The sequence below is a fragment of the Monodon monoceros genome, unplaced genomic scaffold (assembly GCF_005190385.1).
Source record: "Monodon monoceros isolate NGI ecotype Baffin Bay Population unplaced genomic scaffold, NGI_Narwhal_1 Super_Scaffold_18, whole genome shotgun sequence".
Lineage (NCBI taxonomy): Eukaryota > Metazoa > Chordata > Mammalia > Artiodactyla > Monodontidae > Monodon > Monodon monoceros.
Genome location: NW_021703774.1, coordinates 179,351,770 through 179,372,998, shown reverse-complemented (window position 1 = coordinate 179,372,998; position 21,229 = coordinate 179,351,770). Strand labels below are relative to the sequence as shown.

Sequence of the window (21,229 nt, the reverse complement as noted above, 5' to 3'; positions counted from 1 at the left end):
TATATAAATATATTTCTCGTCAGAAACTACACAAGCTGGAAGACAATGGAGAGACTTCAAAGTACTGAAGGAAGAAACCTAGAATTCTGTGCCCAAGAAAAATATCTTTCAAGTGACGGCAAAATAATATTTCAGTCAAAATTAAAGTGGAGAGACTTTATGGTCAGTAGACCAGTACTACAATAAATGTTAAATAACATTCTTTATACAAAAGGAAAATTATGCCAGATGGAAATATGAACCTACACAGAGAAAGAATATTAGAAATGATAAATATGTATGTAGATAAAAGAGCGCTTAGTTTGAATTTTTAAAATTTAAAACATAATTAACTTCTCAGAGGAAAATAATGACAAGGTATTAAAAGTTTTATAAGTAAGTGAAATGTATGACAATAGCACAAAGGACAGAAGAGAAGAAATGGAAACAAAAGGGGAAACCTATTGTAAGGTTTTTACACCATAAGTGAAGTGGTATAACATTCTTTGAATGCACTTTGATAATTTAATGATGTAAAGACATAAACTCTACAGGAATCACCAAAGAGAAAAGGTATAGCTAATAATCCCATATTGTAGGTAAAATGGATATTTGAAAACATTCATTTAATTCAAGAGGGCAGGAAAACAAGAACAACAAAGAAATGAGACGTGAAAACAAATAATAATATAGTATATTTAAACTCAACCATATATATAACCACATTAAATGTAAATGGCCTAAACCTTCCAATTTAAAGGAAGAAATTGTAAGATTGGATTAAAAGAAAATCAAAACCCAACTATATGCTGTGTACAAGGAACTCACATTAAATACAAAACAAAATAGATAAGTTAAAAGTAAAAGGATGGAAAAAGATACACCATGTAAACACCAACCAAAATAAAGCAGGAGCTGCTATATTAACTTCAATAAAGGTTTATTCAGATTCACATTCTTTCCATATGCACATAAAAGAGTCATTAAGGGAGACCATATTCTGAGCCATAAAACAAGTCCCAATACATTTAAAAGGATTAAAAGCATGCAACATATGTTTTCTGATGACAGGAGAATTAAACTAGAAGTCAGTAACAGACAATATCTGGAAATCCCCAAATACTTGGAAACTAACCAACACACTTCTAGATAACTCATGAGTCAAAAAATAAATCACAAAAGAAATTACAAAATATTTAAAACTGAATAACAATGAAAACACAATATTTTAAAATTTGTGGGATACAGTTAAGCAGTGCTTGGAGGAAAACTTGTAACATTAAATTCTTATATTAGAAAAGAAGAAAAATTTCAAATTAATAATCTGTGCTCCCTCTGTAAAAACTATAAAATGAAGAAAAATTAAATTCAAGGTAAGCAGGAGGAAGTAATAAAGTTAAGAGAGAAAATAAGTGAAATAGAAAGCAACAGGAAGAACCAATAAAACCAAAACCTGCTCTTGAAAAGGTTTATCGATAAATCTCTAACCAAAATTATCAGGAAGAAAAGAGAAAAGACACAAATTATCAATACCTGAAATAAAAGAGGGGACATCACTACCAAGCCTACAGACAATAAAAGAATAATAAAGGATGCTATGAACAACTTTATGCTAATACATTTGAAAACTAAGATGAAAAGTATAGATTTCTTGAAAAACACAAACTACTAGTGTTCACCTAAGAAGAAATAGGTGTAGATAACATATTTATCTATGTAGAAAATCTAAAGGAAACTACAAGAAATCTACAAGAACTAATAAGTGAGTTTAGCAAGATCACAATGTACAAAAGTTCAATGTACAAAAATTAATTGAACTTCTACATACTAACAATGAGCAATTGTAAATGGAAAATTTAAAAATTACAATAGAATAAAAATTATGAATTTAGCAATCAATTTAACCAAAAGAAAAAATGTGAAGGCTCATACACTGAAAACTACCAAGTATCACTGAAATAAATTAAAGATCTAAATAAATGGAGAGATATACCATGCTCATGGATTGGAAGGTTCGGTATTGTTAGAATGACAATTTTCCTGAAATTGCTCTGTAGATTCAAAGCAATAATACACACACACACACACACACACACACACACACAAAATCCCAGAAAGCTTTCTTATAGAAATTAACAAGCTAGTTTTAATGTTTATGTGGAAACACAATCCACCTAAAGTAACCTAATCAATTTTGTAAAAGAAGAGAAAAGTTGGAAGACTTGTGTGGTATCTCAAGGCTTATTATAAAGCTAGAGGGATGATGACAGTGTGGCATTGATGGAAGGATGAATACATAGATCAGTGGAGCAGAGTCCACAAAGAGACCTATGCATATTTGGTCAATTAATGTTTGATGAGCTTGACAAGGCAATTCAGTGGGGAAGTCGTAGACTTTTCAACAAATGATGCTGGAACGACTGGACACCCATACTCAAAGAAATGAACTTCAACCCTCACCACACACCGCACACAAAAACGAAATCAAAATAGATCCCAGATCTAAACAGAACTGAAACCATAAAACTTTTAGAGAAGGCACAGTAGAAAATCTTAGCAGCTTTGGGGTGGGCAAAGATTTTTTTAAACAGGACAGAAACAAAAGTACAAATTATAAATTAAAAAAAATTTTTATTGAAGTCGATTTTTGTTGACTTACAATGTCGTGTTAATTTCTGCTGTACAGCAAAGTGACTCAGTTATACACATATATAATCTTTTTCATATTTTTATTTTAAAATTTTAATTCACTAAAATTAAGAAGTTTGTTCTTCAAAAGACACTGTTGAGAAAATGAAAAGGCACGCCAAATCCTGGGGGAACATATCTACAAGTCGTAAGTCTGGGGAGGAGGCACTGGATGGTAAAATATCTGGGGAAACAGATGGGAAAACTCCTGCCCAAGGTCCCTGGGTGCTCAGGGGCTGCGCTGGCACCAAAACCAGGTGTTCTGACCCAGTACGACTGAAGGTACTGATGTTGTGCTGAGCACAATCTAATCTTTTAGTGAATTCTCATTTTCCAAGTGTCTAAGCCTCTCACCGTTCATGGTCATTGGCCAGAGGGTCCTAGCTGGGCTGGGCTGCCCTCTCTCTGGGCTGCGCTTATTGCAGTGGGCAAGTTCCCCAATCATCACTGGGACAAAGCAAGCAGGTGAACCTGGGGCCCTTTCCTCCCACACACCTGAGTAGGGTGGTCGGCGTGTCTGCCAGCGCATGGACCCCGCCATGCTGGACCCCTGTCTTCCTGGTGTCCTGATGCCACCCAGCAGGAGTACCTCCGGGAGGGGGATTGCTCTCCTGGCTGCTCGGGGCTGGGGTAAGAGGCAGCTGGACCAGAGCTTGAGGTGCCTTTGGAAGAAATCCACCTTCAAGGCAGTGTGGCTATTCCGGCAGAATCTGGAGAAAACATAACGTTGCCTTCATAAGTGAGTCAGCTGACCATTTTACAAGTCTTCCCCAAACCGACTAAGCCATTTTCACAACATAAAGTGAGCAAAAAATGTAATTATTTCAAGGTGTCCTTCCCCTCGAACTCACTGGAGGCTCACAGCTTAGGGGTTTAAAAAAATACATGTATTTAAAGCAAATATTATTGCAAATGACTACTCTGTAATTTGGATTAATTGCTTTCGTTTTTTTCTGGAAATAAAATCTTTAAGGCAAACCCGTACAAACCCTGGAGCCCAGGGCGGCTCTTCTCTGCAGTGCCTCGTTTACAGAGAGCCTGGGGCCGCCCTCCAGGGGACCTTGATGGGTCAGGGAGTCCCCTCTTGGGCCAAAGACCCCGGAGGAGGCTGTGCCATGCCCCCCAGAGCTGGGGACAACCCCAGCCCAAGATGACAGCCTGTGAGCCTCAGGGATGGTCCCAAGACCCTGACCCTGGGAGGGTCCTGAGAGGCCCAGCCAGGTTCATCATTAGCCCCTGTGGTGGGCAAGGTCAGAGGCCCAGGGACACACAAGGGAGAATGTGTCGGTGTGGGGCTGGGAAGAGCTGGGCCTGGGCTGTGCCCGTGGTTATATGAAACATGTGGCTGCGTGTTGCACAGGGGCAGGGTGTGCAGGAAAGTTGGACAGATGGGAGAATCCTACATCCCAGGGCACCTCCCCTGGGGCTTCCTGCACACCATGGAGCACCCTGGACTTGAGGATTTGCCAACCCAGAAGCCCGTCATGGGGAGGGGTCTCAGCAAGGCTGTGGGCGTGGGGGGGGTGTCCGGTTTTAGGAGCGAGCTGGACACCCACGTGCAATGCTACAGGGGCACAAAGAAGATGAGGATGGAGCATGGACCACTTGGAGGTCTCTGGAGACCCCTGAGAGTAGCTTAAGCAGAACAGGGGCAGAGGGAAGAGTGTCTGGAAGGGGCTGGGCACAGGTGCCATGTGACCACCATTCGCCTGGTCCCTTCAAGCCCATCATCTTATTTGTTCTGATCAGCAACCCCAAGTGGGCGTCATCTTGCCTTTTCTGGGTCCTCCACCCAGCGTGCCATGGCCAGGAAGGGCAGATGGGAGAGCTGTGCTTCCTGCAGGCGCCTATTGACAGAGGGGAGGAGGGGCAGGTCCTGGGCTCCCCTGGGGCCAATGGCAGACACATGGGTCCTGCCTGTTTGTCAAGGTGAAATGTATCCCTGCAGGCAGCTGGGCAGGGAGAACAGAGGTCTGGGGTCCTGGGCCAGCTCTGTTGTCTTTGTGCCCTGTGACCTTGAGCAAGCTCCACCCCACCCCCTGCTAGGCCTCAGTTTCCCCAGTTCATTCCCAGTTTCATCATGAAACTCAATTTCCTTCATTCATCGGGCAGGTGGTCCATCCATCCATCCATCCACCCACCCATTCTTCATATACCCAATCATCCATGCATCTGTACATCCATCCTCCATGAATATATCCATCCATCTATCAATCCATTCATTCATCCACCCATCCATCTATCCATGCATCCATCCATTTATCCATTCATCCATATCCATCCATCCATCCATCCATCCCTCCAAAACTATCAATCATCTTGCATGTGTCACACTCTCTGCCAGGCACTGGAGAATAAAGGGAAATAAACCAGGTAAGAAGCCCAGCCCCTCTCTGAGTGGCACCCTGAGAGTTGTATGGGGGGAGGTAATAGTTTGAGGACCAGGCAGGAGGCGTTTGCAGTACGAGTGCAGGTGAGAGACGGGCGCAGCCTGGAAGAGGAGGCAGCAGAGGACGCAGATTGCAGCCGGTTACTGTGAATGGAAAATAGCTGCCCTTGTTGGTGGGGAATAAGGCCTGTGTCCTGGGACAGGCCCAGGGGTCCCACCAGACCACCATCTGCCAGCTTGGCCATGGCACCCTCCTGGCTGGCAGCCCTGATGAGTGGACCCTCGGGGTCCTCATGTGTCCACAAGCAGGGGCATGGGGGGAGCCAGCTCCACTCAGGGTGGTGCAGGAGGAGGGGATGGCGCCCCTGGCCGGAGGGAACCAAGCCCCTGTGGAGCCCCCGGTCCCCTGTCCTGGAGAAGGCGTGGGCGGACAGGGTGTGGAGGACGGGGGATGGTGGAGGAGTACCAGGCAGCCAGCAAGGGGGGCAGATGACCCATCCCACTACAGGGAGGGGGTCCACCCACCCCATCCTTCCAGGGCTCAGCGTGAGGTGACCTGCCTCCATGCGCTTCTCTGTTCGGGTCTCTTTTGATCACACAGCCCCACTGGGGCCTCTGCTGGAGCCCATTCTCTGAGCCAGAATAGGGGGTGTCAGCCTTTAATCCCCTCCCACGGGACCCCAGCTGCTCCTGTGCTCGAGACTGCAGTCCATGTACATCCTGGACGCACCAAGAATGGGAGCTTAGTTCCACTGGGCTGGAGAGTGTCAGGAGGGCTTCCTGGGGAAGATGGCCTTGCAGCTCTGGTAAACTCCCCTCCTGCAGTGCCCAAGGGGCTGCATCCTCCGTGTCCATGTGCAGGGAGGGATCCCCTGGTGGAATGGAAAGTCTGGAGCTCTCTGGGTGGGTTTGTGCAGAGCCCACCCTGGTGTGGGCCCCCAGTGGCTACAAGGTGCCCTGGAAGGCTGCTTCCTCCGCAAGGACCCTTCCCCGGCGCCTCCTGTCTGTGTTTACAAAGTCCTCCTTCATCCTGCAGGCGTGCTGCCAGTGGCTCTGTTTGTGACGCCCGCATCTCGCATCTCAGGCGAATCTCACCCTGGCACTTGTAAACATCCCGATGCCTGGTGCCCGGAAGGAGCCCCGTTCTAGTAGGTTTTCCAAGGGTCACTTTTTTCAGGGGAGGTTGGGGTCTGGGGTGCAGCCTTCCTTCCCTGGAGGCTGCTGAGGCCGAGGGCCTGGCCTGGGGTGGAGAGAGTAGGAGAGGGTGCTGGGGGGAGATGCCAGGAGCCCTGGGACTGCGCCCCTGGCTCTGACCATCATAGCCTTCTTTGGGGTGACAGACCCAATTTTAAGTGTGTGGATGGAGGCCAGTCTCTGCCCTCAAGCCCTCAGCAAAGAGCTCCGGATTCCCCCTCCCCAGCAGGGCTCTGCCCCATCCCCCGTGTCCTCCTAGGGTCCAGGACGAGGGGAGGACCTGACCTGGGAGCCGCCGGAGTCTTCAGCACCCCTTGGGGTCCAGCCCCAGCTGGAAAGTGAGTAGAATCTCGACTCTGAGGTAAAGTTGTCCACTTCTGAGTGGGGGCTTCGGAGGAGGTGTCCACCTCACACCCATTGGGGACCAGGGCAAATCAGATCAGACCCTGTGCGGCCTCCGGGGGCTCAGAGTCAGGAGGGAGAAGACAGAGGTATGTGATGGAGTGCCTGCACCCCCAAAGACGCCCCCGAAGAGGGCTGCAACACCCCCACCCTGTGCAGAGGAGCAAAAGCAATCCCACACCACAAGCGAGATGCAGAAGAAGAACATTGTTGAAAGCAGCCCGGCAAGGTGGAAGCAGCTGAGTGTCCATCCACGGCTGCATGGGTGCCCCAGGGGGGTCCAGTTCACTCTGCGGTAACAGGCACCCCGACGAGGAAGGAGATGCTGACGCCTGTTACAACACGGATGAACCTCGAGGACACTGTGCTCGGTGAATAAGCCAGACACAAAAGGACAAATATTGTCTGGTGCCACTCATGTGAGGTCCCTAGAGGAGCCACATCCAGACAGAAAGGAGAAGGATGGGTGTCACGGGTGGGGGAGGGGTGGGGAGTGAGTGTCTAGTTGGGGCCGTGTGTCAGTTTGGGACGATGAGAAAGTTCTGGAGACGATGGTGGTGACGGTTGCACAACAGTGTCGATGTGCTTAATGCCACTGAGCTGTGCGCTGAAAAATGGCTGAGGTGGTAAATTTCCTGTGTAGGATTCTCAGCCCTTCACCCACATCAGCAACCTTCACCCCAAAACAGTCCACAGGTGGGTGCTGTTCTCACATCTGCAGGTGAGGAAACTGAGGCCCGAACAGGTCGCAGGGTGGGGAGGGGCGGCTCTCCCCAGAGCCTTCGCTCCTGCCCCCCTTCCCCCCTCCCCCCACCCAAGGTTTGAAGCCCAGATGCCCCTCCCCCCATCTGAAACAACCGGGAAACTGAGTCACAAGCTCAGGGCGTGTCCCAGTCTTCCACACGCTGTTAGAAATGAGGCTCTGATTTCAAAATCAAGTTAATCTTTAGAAAATAAAGTTGTATTTAATGCCGCTCTCACACATGCAGTGAGGCAGCAGTACCAACAGTGGGACCAGGAGAAGCTCCAGGATGTCTGCGCTGGCTCTCAAAAGTCAGATAGGATTTTGTTCTTAATTTTAAACATCGTAACAATTACACAACTAATATATACTGCCTGGAGAAAAATTAAAATGCACATAAGCATAACAGAAAAAAGTTCTACTATCCTGAAATCCCATCACTCAGAGAAAACTGCTGTTAATATTTCAGTTGATGTCCCTGAAGGTCCCCCCACCCCAGGACATATCAGTGGAACCAACAGACTTCATGAATCAAGTCTTTTTTGCTGGAATGTGCCATGGGGGAGGCTCTGGGGAATTAACCCATCAGAACCCAGGAAAGCTTGCTTGGAGAGGCTGGACCCTGCCTAGTACCAGGCCCAGACCTAAGAATGGACACAGCTTCTCTAAGAGAGCCACAAAAGCCTCCAGTTAAGACAGCAGATTAAACACACGTAACAGTCCTCTCACTGCAAACCCACTGCAACCACAATAAAGCGATGTTAAAAGACATTTACCCACGAGGTGGAGAGGACAGAGAAACCACAAACGTCTAAAAGCCGAACTGCATGGAGCCACGGTAACCGGGTCACTGACAAGAGACACAGCCCTAAATGGAGAGTGGAAATGCGAGATTTTACCAAATTTAGGACAGAGAGTACCCCCAATCTCAGGACTGGCCATAAAAGCACCTCTAAATGAGGGGTGCACAAGTGGCTACGGTCAGGAAAGCGGACGTGAAAGGGGTTTGTGAGGAAGTTCGAGTCCTAGGTCCCCTCCCCCTCCAGCCGCCCCTCCCCCATGTCAGGAAAGCCCCAAGTTCTATTCCCTGGAATGCAGGCAGCCTTACCCCAGTCTTCACCCCAACGTGGCCCCCAGAAGACTGGCAGCCATGCCCCTGCCTCAATCACTGGGAATTAGATTGGTCCCTAAGGATGATGTCACCAAGTGTTTGCAGGACCACCCTTCTGTGAATCTCAAAGGCAACAGCCCCCCCCCGCCCTCTCAGATCTTCCGACCAGCTCTGTACTACACCCTCTGGATCATGGGCAGACAGCCAAGGATCAGCAGGTATTGGAGGAAAGGCAGAGACTGAAACAAGTAGTACAAAGCCATTAGGACGACACCCGGACCACATGGGCAGAAGAAGACTTCATGCTAACTTCAGTTTCCAAAGGCCAAGAACAGAGGAAACAGTGGAAAATCAGCAACACAGCATTTCAAGAAACGTTCCTAGAGCTGGAGGACGTAAGCTTCCAGCTTGAAAGAACCCACCGTGGATGAAGTCAGACGCTTGAGGTGCATCATTGTGAAACAGAGGAACCCTTGGGACGATGAGGAGAGTCTATGGATTCCAAAGACAAAGAAGCAAGTCACGTACAAAGTATAAGGAAACAGAATCTCCTTGGACTTCTCAACAGCTACCTTCGAAGCAAGAAGACAGTGGGGCAAAACTCTTAAAATTCTGGGTGAAAATCATCTCTAATCTAGAATTTTACACCCAGCCAGGCTAGCATTCCGGGTGGTGGAAGAATAAAGGCATTTTCAGACACGTGAGGTCCTAAAAATGAAATGTATCTTCCAGTTTACCAGAAGTTACTGCAGGATGTGCTCCACAACTGTGAGAAAGTAAGCCAAGAAAATACAAGCGCTAGGGAGCAGAAGATGCAAAGGCATTCCCTAGGGGATAACGACCAGAGCTTCTAGGCTTGTGGCCATGGGTGGGATGTCAAGGGCAACCGGTCCATCCATACTGGAGCAGAGTGAGTAGGAAGCGGCTGTGAGGATGGCCATGACCAACGTCCCCGCAGCCACTGTCCTCTGGATTAACTTGGGAGAGCCTGGCTCAGACCTTTATCTTGACCCAGCTTGTCTTCACCACAGATGGATGAGGTTCCTGTCACCCCCGTATGAGTTTCCTGTGGTCGCTGCAACGTAGCCTGAAACAGCACAGATTTACCATTTTACTAGTCGGCAGGTCAGAAGTCTGAAGTGAGTCTCACTGGGTGAAAATCAAAGTATCATTGGTCAGGCTGCTTTCTTTTCTGGAGGGTCTAGAATAGAGTTTCTTGCCTTTTCTGTCTTCTAGAGGCTGCCTGCTCTCCTTGGCTCCTGGCCCCTTCCATATGCAAAGCCAGCAAAACCATCTGACTCTTTCTGCTTCCCTCTACCACATTTAAGGAGCCTTGTGATGACACTGGGCCCAGCCACGTAACCCAGGAGATGCTCTCCCTACCTCGAGGTCAGCTGATTAACCATGTTAATTCCAGCCACAGCCTCAGTCTGCAGCCTCCCCCAGCCCACTACCCCCTGATTGATTTCCTGTTCCTCTCCCTCCTTCCTTCTGCTCCAGCACTGGGTGCTTTTGCCTCTGGGCACTCCACACTGGCTGTTCCCGTTGCCCAAATGCTGTTCCTCTCGATGTGCACACGGCACCCTTCTCACTCCCTCACATCCCTGCTCAAATGCCACCACCTCAGGGAAGTCTCCCCAGGCCTCCCTATTGAGAATTGTACGCTCCTCAGCCCCAAACCCTCACCTCTCCTCTTTCCTTATTCTCACAGTAGTACATCCTTCCATCCGCTGTATCTGGCTTACTGCTCCCTCCCCATGAGAAAGGGAGCTGGTGGGGGAGGGAGAGTCTTTTGTCTGTTTCAGTCACTGCTATATCCTTGGGGCTATGGCTGCCCTGGCACATAGTAGGTGCACAATGAACGTGTGTTCTTGAACGCATATATTCACCCACACTGTGATCACTGGGCACCTGACCTTGGTCAGCCTTATTTTCCTGCTGGCTTCCAACTGAGGGTTTCCTGTCCACGCCCGGGGGCTGGAGCCGCACTGTGGTCTGGCTCATCTCTTGAAACCTCCACCTGCTGAGATGCCACTGCTTTTCCTTCCACAGGTGGGCAACCACTGATCTGTGTTCTGTCCCTCTGGATTTGCCTATTTGGGGCACTTTATATCAACAGCGTCATACAATATGTGGCCTTTTGTGACTGTCTTCTCTCACTGAGCATCATGTTTTCAAGGGCCCTCCATGCTGTAACAGGGGTGAGGACTCCATCCCCGTCGCTGGCTGAGAAATATGTCACACTTTGGATTCACCACGTTTCACGTACCCACTACTGATGGCTGAGAAATATGTCACAGTTTGGATTCACCACGTTTCACACACCCACTACTGATGGCTGAGAAATATGTCACAGTTTGGATTCACCACGTTTCACACACCCACTACTGATGACTTTAATGTTCCTCACTCACTGCAATTTGAGTAAAAGCTTCTGTGGCTGGACTCACATTTTCAGGATCTATATTACACGATAAAGCTGGAAGTCAAGTCAAGGAGATGGTTAACACAAAAACCTGGGGGTGGTTACCTCTGGGCTGGTGGGAAGGCGACACAATTAGGGAAAGGGGGCTGCACGGAGAGCTGTGAAGAAAATGGTCACGTGCTCATGCTTCACCCAGGAGCTGGGGCCAGCGCTCACGTTACACCCTGCAGGTGTAACACACTCATCCATCTGCATGCTCATTTCAAAGCTGAAAAAGCTTTAAGAGCATAAAGCTGTTGAAACATACACACTCAGTCGTGATTTTCAAATAACCGATTTATTGAGATACAATTCACATAGCATGACATTCCCTGTTTTAAAGTGGGCTATCGAGTTCCAGAACATTTTCATCTTCCCGGAGGGAAACCCTGTGCTAAGGAAGCAGTCACCTCCACACCCCTCTCCCCTAGCCCTGGCAAACACTGGTCTCTTTTCTGTCTCTATGGATTTGCCCATCCTGGTATTTTCATCTTCCTCATTCATTTCAATGTGATGGCTCTCATCCCAGGTGCTGCGAGACCCACAGGGCCCTCAACTTCTGCTGGGGTCTGAACAAACCCTTCAGGAAGCTTTAATAGTCTTTCAACTCAGAACTTAGGTTTCCAAAACAAAGGCTTGAAATGCAGTCTGTGGCGTTGAATCTGCGGCCACCTTTTAGACCCACTTCTGCTGATCCAGGGAGAAACCTTTCTGATGTCCTGGGCACAGCGGAGAAAAGAGCAATGAGGATACCAGAGCAGCTCTTCTTATTTTGCAAAAAGCACACGCACAAAAGGAGAGTCACTAACTGTTGATTTGATTGGGAAGGCAGCCTTCAGCGAATGACATCATTTGGAGAACATAAATCTTGGTTTGTATGATTTATTTATGTTAAGAAATCCACATATGATGCTGAGTTTTCAATGGCTTTGTTTAAGTGATAGTTTTTCCTTTTTAGTGAAAGTTGGAGCGATGATAAACAGCTCCAGCTGTAAAAATTAAAGGCGGAGGTGAAGCCAAGGTGATTATTACACAAAAAATCTAAGTTTGCGGGGGGGGGGCACATTTGGCCCTTCTCTACTCTAAAATGAAAATTACCCTCTACCACCATGTGCCATGAACAATTACCTGCTGTTTATTAATTAACCTCTTTTAAAAGTGCCGCATTTCTACTCGAAACTGTTATTTCCCTAATGTGAAAACTGGCTTATTCATGTTTATTAGAACAACTATGTCCCATGTGGTCCGGGCTCAGCGCACACTTAACTGACACATATATTTTCTCAAATGACACATTTCATGATTGGAAATTTCTTCCTAGAAGCCCAGATTCTGAGCCTGACTTGCTTGAAATGTTAGCTCCAAACTGGGCACCTGAAGCCACTGGTCTGCACCCCGGGGACGGCCCCAGAATGGTCCTGGGATGCCACTGGGTGGCAGTCAGCCACTGGCCTGACTCCCCAGCGACAGCTGGACTCTGAGAAAATACCAGCCCCGGTGGCTGAGTCTTTCTGGACACAGTGACTGTCAGGAGCACACGGTGACCCAGAGGCCAGAGCCCCCTCTGGAGCTCACGATCCTGGCACCACCAGGAAAGGTCCCGGATGAAGACCCCTCCCTCCACGGCGGTGTGTCCATCTGTCCTCCGCAAACCCTGAAGACATCCTGCTTGCGTGTCACCTGGAACAGGGATCTGTGTCCAGCAGGTGACTCCCACTGTCCCACCTCTGTGGGAAGTCCTTGCGCCTCTGAGCACCAGTTTCTCCTGACTGTGGTGCTACGGTGTGGGGTTATCGTGAGGGTCACACGCACGATGATGCAGCCCGGGGATGGGAGTGAGCTGGGCGGCCACCAGCACCCTGCCTGGTACAGGAGCCCCAGCACCACCCGGGCTCCATCACTCCAGGCCAGGGAACCCCATGGAGAGACCACATGTCTCCCGAGGATGCTCTTTCTGCCACTGTCCCCTGCCTCCATCATCCCACTGACCCCACCCACCCCAGAGCAAGTGGGCTTCCCTTTTGCAAACCCTGCACCTTGCAGCAGGGGACCTGGGTGGCTTGCTCACTGCTGTGTCGTCCCGGTCCCTTGGCACAGGCTGCTGAATGCAGGGCAGCCCTTTTTGAATCAGGACAGCTGAAGGACAGGGCACTGAGCACAGGGCTGCGCCTCCACTGCCATCGCCTGGAAGGTTGCCCACCTTGCCTCCCACCTCCTCGGTCTCCTAGGCTGAAATTAGCCTTCAGGTATCCCAGGGTCACTTTCTGCTCACTCAGCCCTCTTCATTCGTTCATTCATTCATTCACTGAGCTCCAAGCACACTCCCAGGTGTGGGCCAGGCACTGGGACCCTGGGGGGAGCAGGGGAGGGGAGGGTAAGATGCTCTGGAAGCTGCAGCTCTGCTGGAGGAACAGGCTTCACGTTCAGCCTGCGCCGCGACTGTAGCTCCAGGCACACCAGCCCTACCAGAGCCTCTGGCCGTACATCGATGAATGAATGAATGAATATTAGGTCTGCACGCAGTCTGAGAGCCTTGGCCTCTCAGGGGGCAGGTGGCGGCCTATGAGAAGCACTGAAGGCAGGTGCCAGGAGACCAGCTGGCCCTCAGACAGCCTCCCCTCTGACCAGACCAAGGTCAAGAGGGTGGGCCTGACTCTGGGAGTGTGTTCAGAGCTGCAGGGCGAGGGGAACCCACGCCTCCCGGGAGCCCCATCCTCAGTCCTGGCCCGATCTGCCCTCTGTGTCCAGCAAGGGAGCGAGGATCTGCCCTCCACGAATCCAGCTCAGAGCCCTGGGAGCAGGCCTTGGTTCTGGGAGAGGAGGGGTCAGAGGGTGCAGGGACTCCTGCCATTAGCAGTCCCCTCTCCAAGTGCTCAAGAGCTCCCAGGAGGTGCCAGGCCCCGTCCCTGCAGGCAGCTGTGCCCACAGCACCCCACATTGCACAGCAGGAAATTGGGGTGCCCAGGAGGCCAGTGGGGGGCTGACCCAGAGTCCCAGGTGGAATGGGGAAGGAGCTGGCTCTAAGCTGAGCACCTCCTGCCCCCCCTCTCCCCCCAGCAGTCTGCTTGTCCTTCGGGGGAGCAGGGGAGGCGTCCTGTGTTAGTGAGTGGTGAGGGCAGTGCCCAGGCAATCCCTCTGCTGCCCCCCACCCGGCAAGGCACTCATCATAGTTCCACTGATATCATGGGGGTGTGCCCCATGAGTGAGGGGCTGCTACCCTAGTCCCTCAGTCCTCAAGGAGGACGGACCCCTGACCTGCTTGAGCTGCAGGCGCAGGGCCCTGTGTTAGCATGTCTCTGCCATTCCGGCCACCGTTCCTTCCTTCACCGGGGAACCTCGTGCAGATTTGAGAGGGAGGACGGGCGAGGGAGCCCCACTGCCCTCGCAGAAGGGAGAGAAGGTGGAGAAGCCCTAGCAGGGGCAGCGGAGCCCTGCTCGCTTCCTAGAGCCCCCGGGTCCTGGGCTTGGGCGCCAGGGGCAGAAGCAGCCAGCCCTGCCCCAGCGGACAGGAATCCCCAACTGATTCCATCAGCTTCGGGTCACTCAGCACAAGAGGTAATTCCCTGCCTGGGGCGGTCCTGGTCTCTTCCGTTTTCTTGCCGGTTCAGAGAGCCGCAGGCGATTACTGGTTTAGTGGCAGGTCAAGGGGACCTGGGGAGGGTGTGTCCACTTGGCGCCCCCTGGCCACCCCCCATCCTCCACTGGTCCTGCCCAGAAGCAGTGGGCAGCCTGGACGGTTTGAACAGGCCATGCCCTTCCCCGAGCTCCCCTAGCTCCCTATTCCCTCCCTCACCACTAGCTGGGCTAGTTTAAGGCTGATCTCTAAGCCCTGGGTCACGGCCCTGGGTCACGCCCCAGGGCCCCGCCCAGAAGCCCGACACCCCGCGGCGTGGGGAGGAGGAGGGACGGGGTCAAATTCCCTTCTGCGAGCTCAGCTGGAATCAGGGCTTCTATCGCCTGTCCCCCTCCCCCGGCATCCCCAGCACCCACCCTCTGTGAGGTTTTGGGTGCCCGGTGGTACCACCCCGAGAGTTGGAGCCTGTTATGTTAAACCTTCCTGCATCCGGGCCCCAAAGGAAACTGAGAGAACCGCCCAGGGCGAGGGAAACCCTGTCCAGGGACAGGGCGGAGACTGGAGACGCTTGGGCGCCGAGAGGGACCCTGGCACCTCCGCCACCGCTCCGGGGAGAGGGGAGTTCTGGGGTGGGGGCGGGGGGAGAAAAGGGGGAGGGCAGCGATCGCTCAAGAGCAACCCTGGGCCCCTTCCAGTCTGGGCACGACCTCTGAGCCCCAAAAGGTGGGCAGCGCTGGGCCCCGCCGGGCGTTTTCCATCCTCCGCTCTCCCTGCCAATCCCACATCAACCCTGGGAGGGGCGCAGGAGTATTTTGCCCCATTGCACAGATGGGGAAACTGAGGCGTGAAGAAATCCTCCTCCACGGTTACGTCGGGAGGATGCGGCAGGACCAAAGGCGAAATTTGGTTTACAGACTAACGGGGTCGCGGTGCAGGGGCAGGGACCAAGGTTCAGAGGACGCAGAGGAGAGGACTTGGCAAACCGAGGTGTGGATGGGGGAGTCTGCTCGGCTCTGAGGCGTCTGGGGACGCGGAGGGCGGGCTCCCACCCAGAGGCTCCCGGGACTCGGACGCCCGGAAAGCGACGCGGCTCTCCGTTTTCGTTGTTGCCAGGGCCCTGACTGCGCGCAGCCGGAACCTGGAGCAGAAGGCGGCGGCCGCGTCTACGCGGGCAGCGTTCCGTAGCGACCGCAGTGCCACCTCTGCGGGGCGGAGCTCTGCCCGCGCCGCAGGGCCAGGGCACTGAGGGGAACGAAGCTGCTCCCCGCGTGCGCGGGCGGGCGGCCGGGGGTGCGGGCGGCGCGAGGGTCCTCTCTCCAGGCGGCGCGGGGTGAACGCGAGGCTCAGAACCCGCGCAAACTGGACGACGGAATTCTTAAGCGAGTTTTGAAAAGTTCTGGCATGGAGAGGGGAAGCGTGGGAAACCGATTCCGTTTATCGCGCTCGGCGGCCGAGGCCGGAGCCGGAGCCCGGGCGGTTGCTGGAGCCCGGGGACTTAGCCGCTGAGTCCCGCCCGCTTTGCGCGCTGCGGGGGAACGAGTCGCCAGGGACTTTCTGCACTTCTTGGGGTGCTGGTTTGGGCCGAGATACTGGAGTCAACGCCCACCTGGCTCAAACGAGGGAGTTCAAGCCCACAGCCTCCATCTCTTAAATTAAAAAAAAAGAAAACAAAATTCCTGATCACATCCCGCCAAAGCACGTGGCAGACCCCAGGTGCCCCTCATGGGCACCTGCGCTCCTGCAAGATGGTGGCCTGAGCCAGGACTCCAAGATCCCCGCAGAGGAATCACCGGAGCCCTCCCAAGAGGCTGCCCGTCTACAAGAGAGAGCGTCCTCCTGCCTCAGAAGGAAGTAGGCTTCTAAACATCTGGGGTTTGTTCGAAATCAGCTACATGGCTCACATTCCTGGGAAGTCTTGGTTGGGAGCGTCCCCAACCCTCTCTACGACCCACTCCAGAACCAGGGACTGGGTGTGGGTGCCGGGAGGCCTCCGCTCTGAGCCGCCACATAGCTTCTGAACTCGCTGGCCAGAAATCAGGTCCTGTGTGCTTCTGGCCTCTAAACTTACCTGGGCCACAGCGAGTGTCTCTGGGCCTGGCGTAGGAAGAGGGGCAAAAGGAGGTCTGAAATATTAACCCCAGGGTCCAGGGAGGCTCCTGTGGTCCCAGTCTGGGGCTGCGATGTGGTGCTGGGGCAGCACCCACCATGGGGCCGGTGTGGAGGCCCGGCTGGGGAGGAAAGGGCTCTGTGGGTTGCCTGTGCCCCCCACCCCATGCTGGACCAAACACTCTTCCCCCCAGGCTGGAAGCCCTCTGCATTCAGTCCCCGACTGGGTGCCCTGCTGGCCACAGAGACCATTTCCGCTTTCTTCTGTGTGCAGTGGGAACCATACTGCTTGTGCCCAAGCATCCCGCGTGGTCTCCTTCTGCTGCTCAAATGGGAGCCATTTCCACCTAGTGTGCAGCAGAATCTGCCCAGAGAGGGAGACCCCCATCTTGGTCTGACTCAGTGGCCCTAGGTCGGGGGTGGGGCGAGGACCGGTGGTTTGGACACCTCCCGGGGCAATTCCGGATCTCCTGAGAGGCGTCCCCGTGTAAACGAACGGAGCCTGCCTTTATTCTCTCAGCTACTCTTTTCTGAGCAGAAACTGGAGGGTGAACAGAACTTGACCGTCATCCGATGGAGCCAGGAGACTGAGTGCCTGGAGCCCATGGGCAAATTCAGTGAACACAGAGGGGAACGTGGAGGAAAGCAGCGGGAACCTAGCAGGGTCAGTGCATCTGGTCCGTTGGCTGCCTGTTCCCACCCTGCAGCCACAGTCTGCAGAGGGGCTCCCTGGGCCTGAGGTCCTGGGCTGGGCCGCTGGACGGCTCTGACCCTGCACCTCCAGGCCCACAGATCTCACGACGTGGACCTCCTCTCCACAGGCACGGCCCCTTCCAGTTGGCATGGGGCCCCTTCCTGGCCGAGCAAAGGGACCCTCTAGCCCCGCAGTGTGGACACTGGGAGTGTACTGTACCCCAGTGTGGTTTATTACAAATGGGCTTCTTGGGAGCCCTGGGGCCCACAATGAGGCTTACGATAGCCCTGCGGGACCAACTTCACCTGCTCTCTCCCAAGCCCAGCCTTTTCCCAAAGGAGTTCATCTGGTCTTGGGTCTCCAGCTGCACTTCCCTGCTTGCTGGTGAGGCTGGGAGTGTGCTGAGCTCTGGCCTGAAGCAGGATTCTAGGTTGCGGGAGAAGTTGGTGGTAAAAGTCCCCCCTCCCGTCCCCTAGACCGCAGCATTGAAGTCTGTTCCCAAACTCCATAGGGTGTAGAGCGCATCACTGTGGTCGACCCACACGTCACCAGCCTTGGACAGTCTGGCAGGGACAGAAGCCCCTGAGGAGGGCACCGGGGACGGGGACGGGGTGGGCGGCACTTGTGTACTCCCACCCCAGTGCGGAGTCCCCAGGCCCCAGCTCTGGGCCGGCCACAAGAATTCCCCAAAGCTTAGCTCAGTTTGAAAACAGCGTTTAAACCTTTTAGTACCATTGAAATAAAAACTGCCTTATTCTGGCTGAGCCGCCCCCCCGGCCCAACCTGTTTCCCCAAGTCTCTTAATGTCAGCGGTGGGGCAGGACACAGAGCTGGGCGCCCCGGAGGACCTGCCTCTGATTTTCCCTGCTCCACCCTTTTGCTCCTCAGGACTCTCCCTGAGGCCTGACCTGCTCCCCGTCAGGTCTAAGTCTCACCACGCGGGGGCAGGGCCTGGCCAGGCCGGGACCCAACCTTGGCCAGGGCCATGGCCTTGGGGACGCCCGCCCGGGCTTCTCAAGCTGATATGGCTGACTCGAGAGAGCACCCTGGGGGTGTCGGCACCTCGGCTGTCTCCCTTGATCACTAGCTTACCCCTCCCCAGGCAGGCTCTGAGCTGTAGTTCTCCCCACCCTCCAGGGCCCTAGGGGACACGGGCAAGAGACAGCACAGCCGGGCCCTCTCCCCGGACGCCTGCCCGCCTCTCCTGGGCCCCGGCAAGGGTGCAGTCCCAGAGTCCGGAGGCTGCTCCACAATTTTAATCACCTCATGAGCTGAGGGACGGAGCACAGAGAGGGCCTGAGTGAGCTGCGGCACCCCCAGAAGAGGCTGGGCCTTCCTGACCTCGGGTCCTGCTGGCTGCCACCCGGGTGGGAGAAGCAGTGCTAAGCTGGGGGTGGGGTGCGGAAGGGACTCCCTCTCTCTGCAGGTGGGAAGGCTTCACAGGAGCCACTGTATTCCCCCCAGGCCTCACACCTAATCTGGCTGGGAGAATCTGGGGTGCCGAGGCGGGAGGGAGACCCTGTGTCTGTGCTCTTCTGGCCAGCGCCCCAGCGCAGTTCTGCTCCCCGCTGGAGCCTGCCGTGGCTGGGCGAGGGAGACAGCTCCAGAGCGGGGGGCTCCAGCTCCAGAGCGGGGGGCTCCAGCTCCCTTCCTGCCTGTCCCAGCGACCCCCCCCACACACACACCCTGGGCTTGAGAGGGCTCTGAGCCCACGAGGACTTGCAGCCATGCCCTAGCACCCCGTGGGGACTCTCCTCCAAGCCCCGGGGGGCCTGGCAACAAGGCCCAGGGACCCTCTGAGCCTGGGGGTCCTCTGCCCAGTCCCTGAGGAAAGATGGTCAGGGTTCGGGAGGCGGCGAGGGGGAGGCGGCGAGCCACAGGCCCTTGGAGGGCTGCGGGCCAGGGGACTGAGCTGACGGTGAATTCGGGCCGCCACCGCAGGCAACACTCACCAAGGGCCGGAAACAACAGAGGCGGCAGTCAGTGGGCATCCCGGCCGGGCAGAGAGCGCCTTCTCTGTCCGGGTCAGCAAGCGAGCGGGCTCAAGCCCGGACACACCACCCCCCAGCAGTGGAGGCTCCGTCGGGGTTCGAATCCCGGCAGGGAAGAGGCTGAGGACGGCCGTGAGGCCAGGGTGGAAGGCTCAGCGTGCTGCCGCCGCTGGCTTTTGACAAGCCTGGCTCCGTCGGGCTTTCCTCTGGGGTAGCGTGGGCCATGCGTCCCTCGGCATCGGGGCGCCTCTGCTAGGACCTCGGGGTTTCGGGGGCAGCTCCTTGGACATTGCCAGTTCACCTCTTTTATGGCGAGGACGCGGGGTTCCCAATGTAGGTCCCAGCGGAGGCGCCACTGGCCTCACTGCACAGCAAAGGGGAGGGCACGGCCCGGAGCCCACCCAGGGCGGCAGAGACCCCGCACCGCGCCCACGACCCTCCCCGGCTCAGGGAGACTCTGGCAGATGCAAGTCCCGAGGCCTGGCAGAACCCTGGTACTTGAAAGAGCGCGGGGGTCAGCGCCTCCGTTTGCTTCCAATTCCTTCTCGAATCCCAGACATACTCGAGTGAGCAGTTCTCAGCGTCCCCTCCAGGCCCCTGGGCCCGGAACACGCTGCCTGCGCCCAGCCTGCCCCTCCGCCGCCGCCCCTCCGAATTTGAGGGCTGTGGGGCAGAAGGAACGCCCAGTCGGCTCCCGCCCGCGCTCCGGCACCTGCTCCTTCGCCGGCTCTCCCGCCCGAGACGCACCTGGGCCGCGCGAGGCCAGCGGGACGTGTCCCCAGAGGCTCCGGTCGCTCGAGGTGGCCCAGCTCGGGCGCTCGCGCCGCTGGGTACTCACCTGGGGCCGCGGAGGCAGGAGAGAGCGGGCCCGCCCGAGGCGGCGAGGTGCAGGGCGCCCGGCGCTGGGAGGGCTGCCCCGGCGCCGCCTCCCCAGTGCCCGGCGCGCTGCTCCCTGCGGCTCCGTGCGGGACCGAGGGCGGCGGGTCCGAGTCCCGCCCGCCGGCCCGGGCAGTGGCGGAGCGCGGAGCTGGCGGCGCTGCCGCTGTTGTTTTTGAGCCGCGGAGCCCGAAGCTAGAGCGGTTGGGTGGGGGCGAAGGGGTGGGGGCGGGGTGGGGGCGGGGGCGGGGGCCGGGGAGGCCCGAGGGGGGCGGCGGGGCCCGAAGGGGGCTTCGAAGGAGCCGGGTTCGGGCGATGGCGGGCCAGGGGCAGGGGCGGAGGGGAGAGCCAGCAGGAAAGCGGGCTGGGGCGACGGTGAACGCAAAGCTTTTTAATTAGTAATAAAATGCAATAAGACGAAGCAAAACCAGCCAGACCCGCGTCCGAACTGTCGGCGCGTTTGCCCCCATATCCAAGGAAGTCTCGAGGACAAACGCCGCCGCCACTCCATCTTCGGCCCCAGCTGGGGCGGGAGCAGCAGCGCGACGCGACTCAGGGGAAGGGGGGGGTCGAATAGTCACCTCGCCTCCGGGGCCACCTGGGTCCTTTTAAAGTGTCCGGGGTGCGGGCCCCGGGCGGGAGCGCCGAGCACGGAATGTTTTCTTAAAGGGCCAGTTCCGAGCTGCGCTGAAAGGGGAGGGGGGAGGGAGGGGGAGGGAGGGGGGAGGAAGGGGGCGGGGGGGGAGGGGGGGAGAGATAAGTGAGGTGAAGACCAGGAAGGCCGAGGAGAGCCCCCCAATCCCGCGCCGAGGCGGCGGCGGCGGCGGCGGCGCGACGATGAGGATGATGAATACATTGCAAAGTTTTTTTGGCCCCGGCGAGGGGTGTCAGATTGAGCGCTCTGTGCGCATGTGCGAAGGTGTCCAAACTGACAATGCTGGGGAGATGAAGATAGTGTGTAGCTGCTTCTGGACTCAAGGAGGAGGAGAGAGATTCCGCGAGCCGACACCATGCGATCC

At 54.9% G+C, this 21,229-nt stretch overlaps 1 protein-coding gene across 1 annotated transcript in view; it reads right to left on the bottom strand.

The window, feature by feature from the left end:
• Window positions 1–1,910: 1,910 nt before the first annotated feature.
• The window catches only part of LOC114898059, a 24,787-nt gene continuing 5,468 nt past the window's right edge, over window positions 1,911–21,229 (bottom strand). The window contains exons 2-4 of the mRNA XM_029227067.1: window positions 20,660–20,733; window positions 20,173–20,405; window positions 1,911–3,377 (exon numbers count right to left, since the gene is read on the bottom strand). Of these exons, the coding sequence (XP_029082900.1) occupies window positions 2,975–3,377; window positions 20,173–20,405; window positions 20,660–20,733 (710 nt within the window). The 3' untranslated portion in view covers window positions 1,911–2,974. The remainder of the gene's footprint in view (window positions 3,378–20,172; window positions 20,406–20,659; window positions 20,734–21,229) is intronic.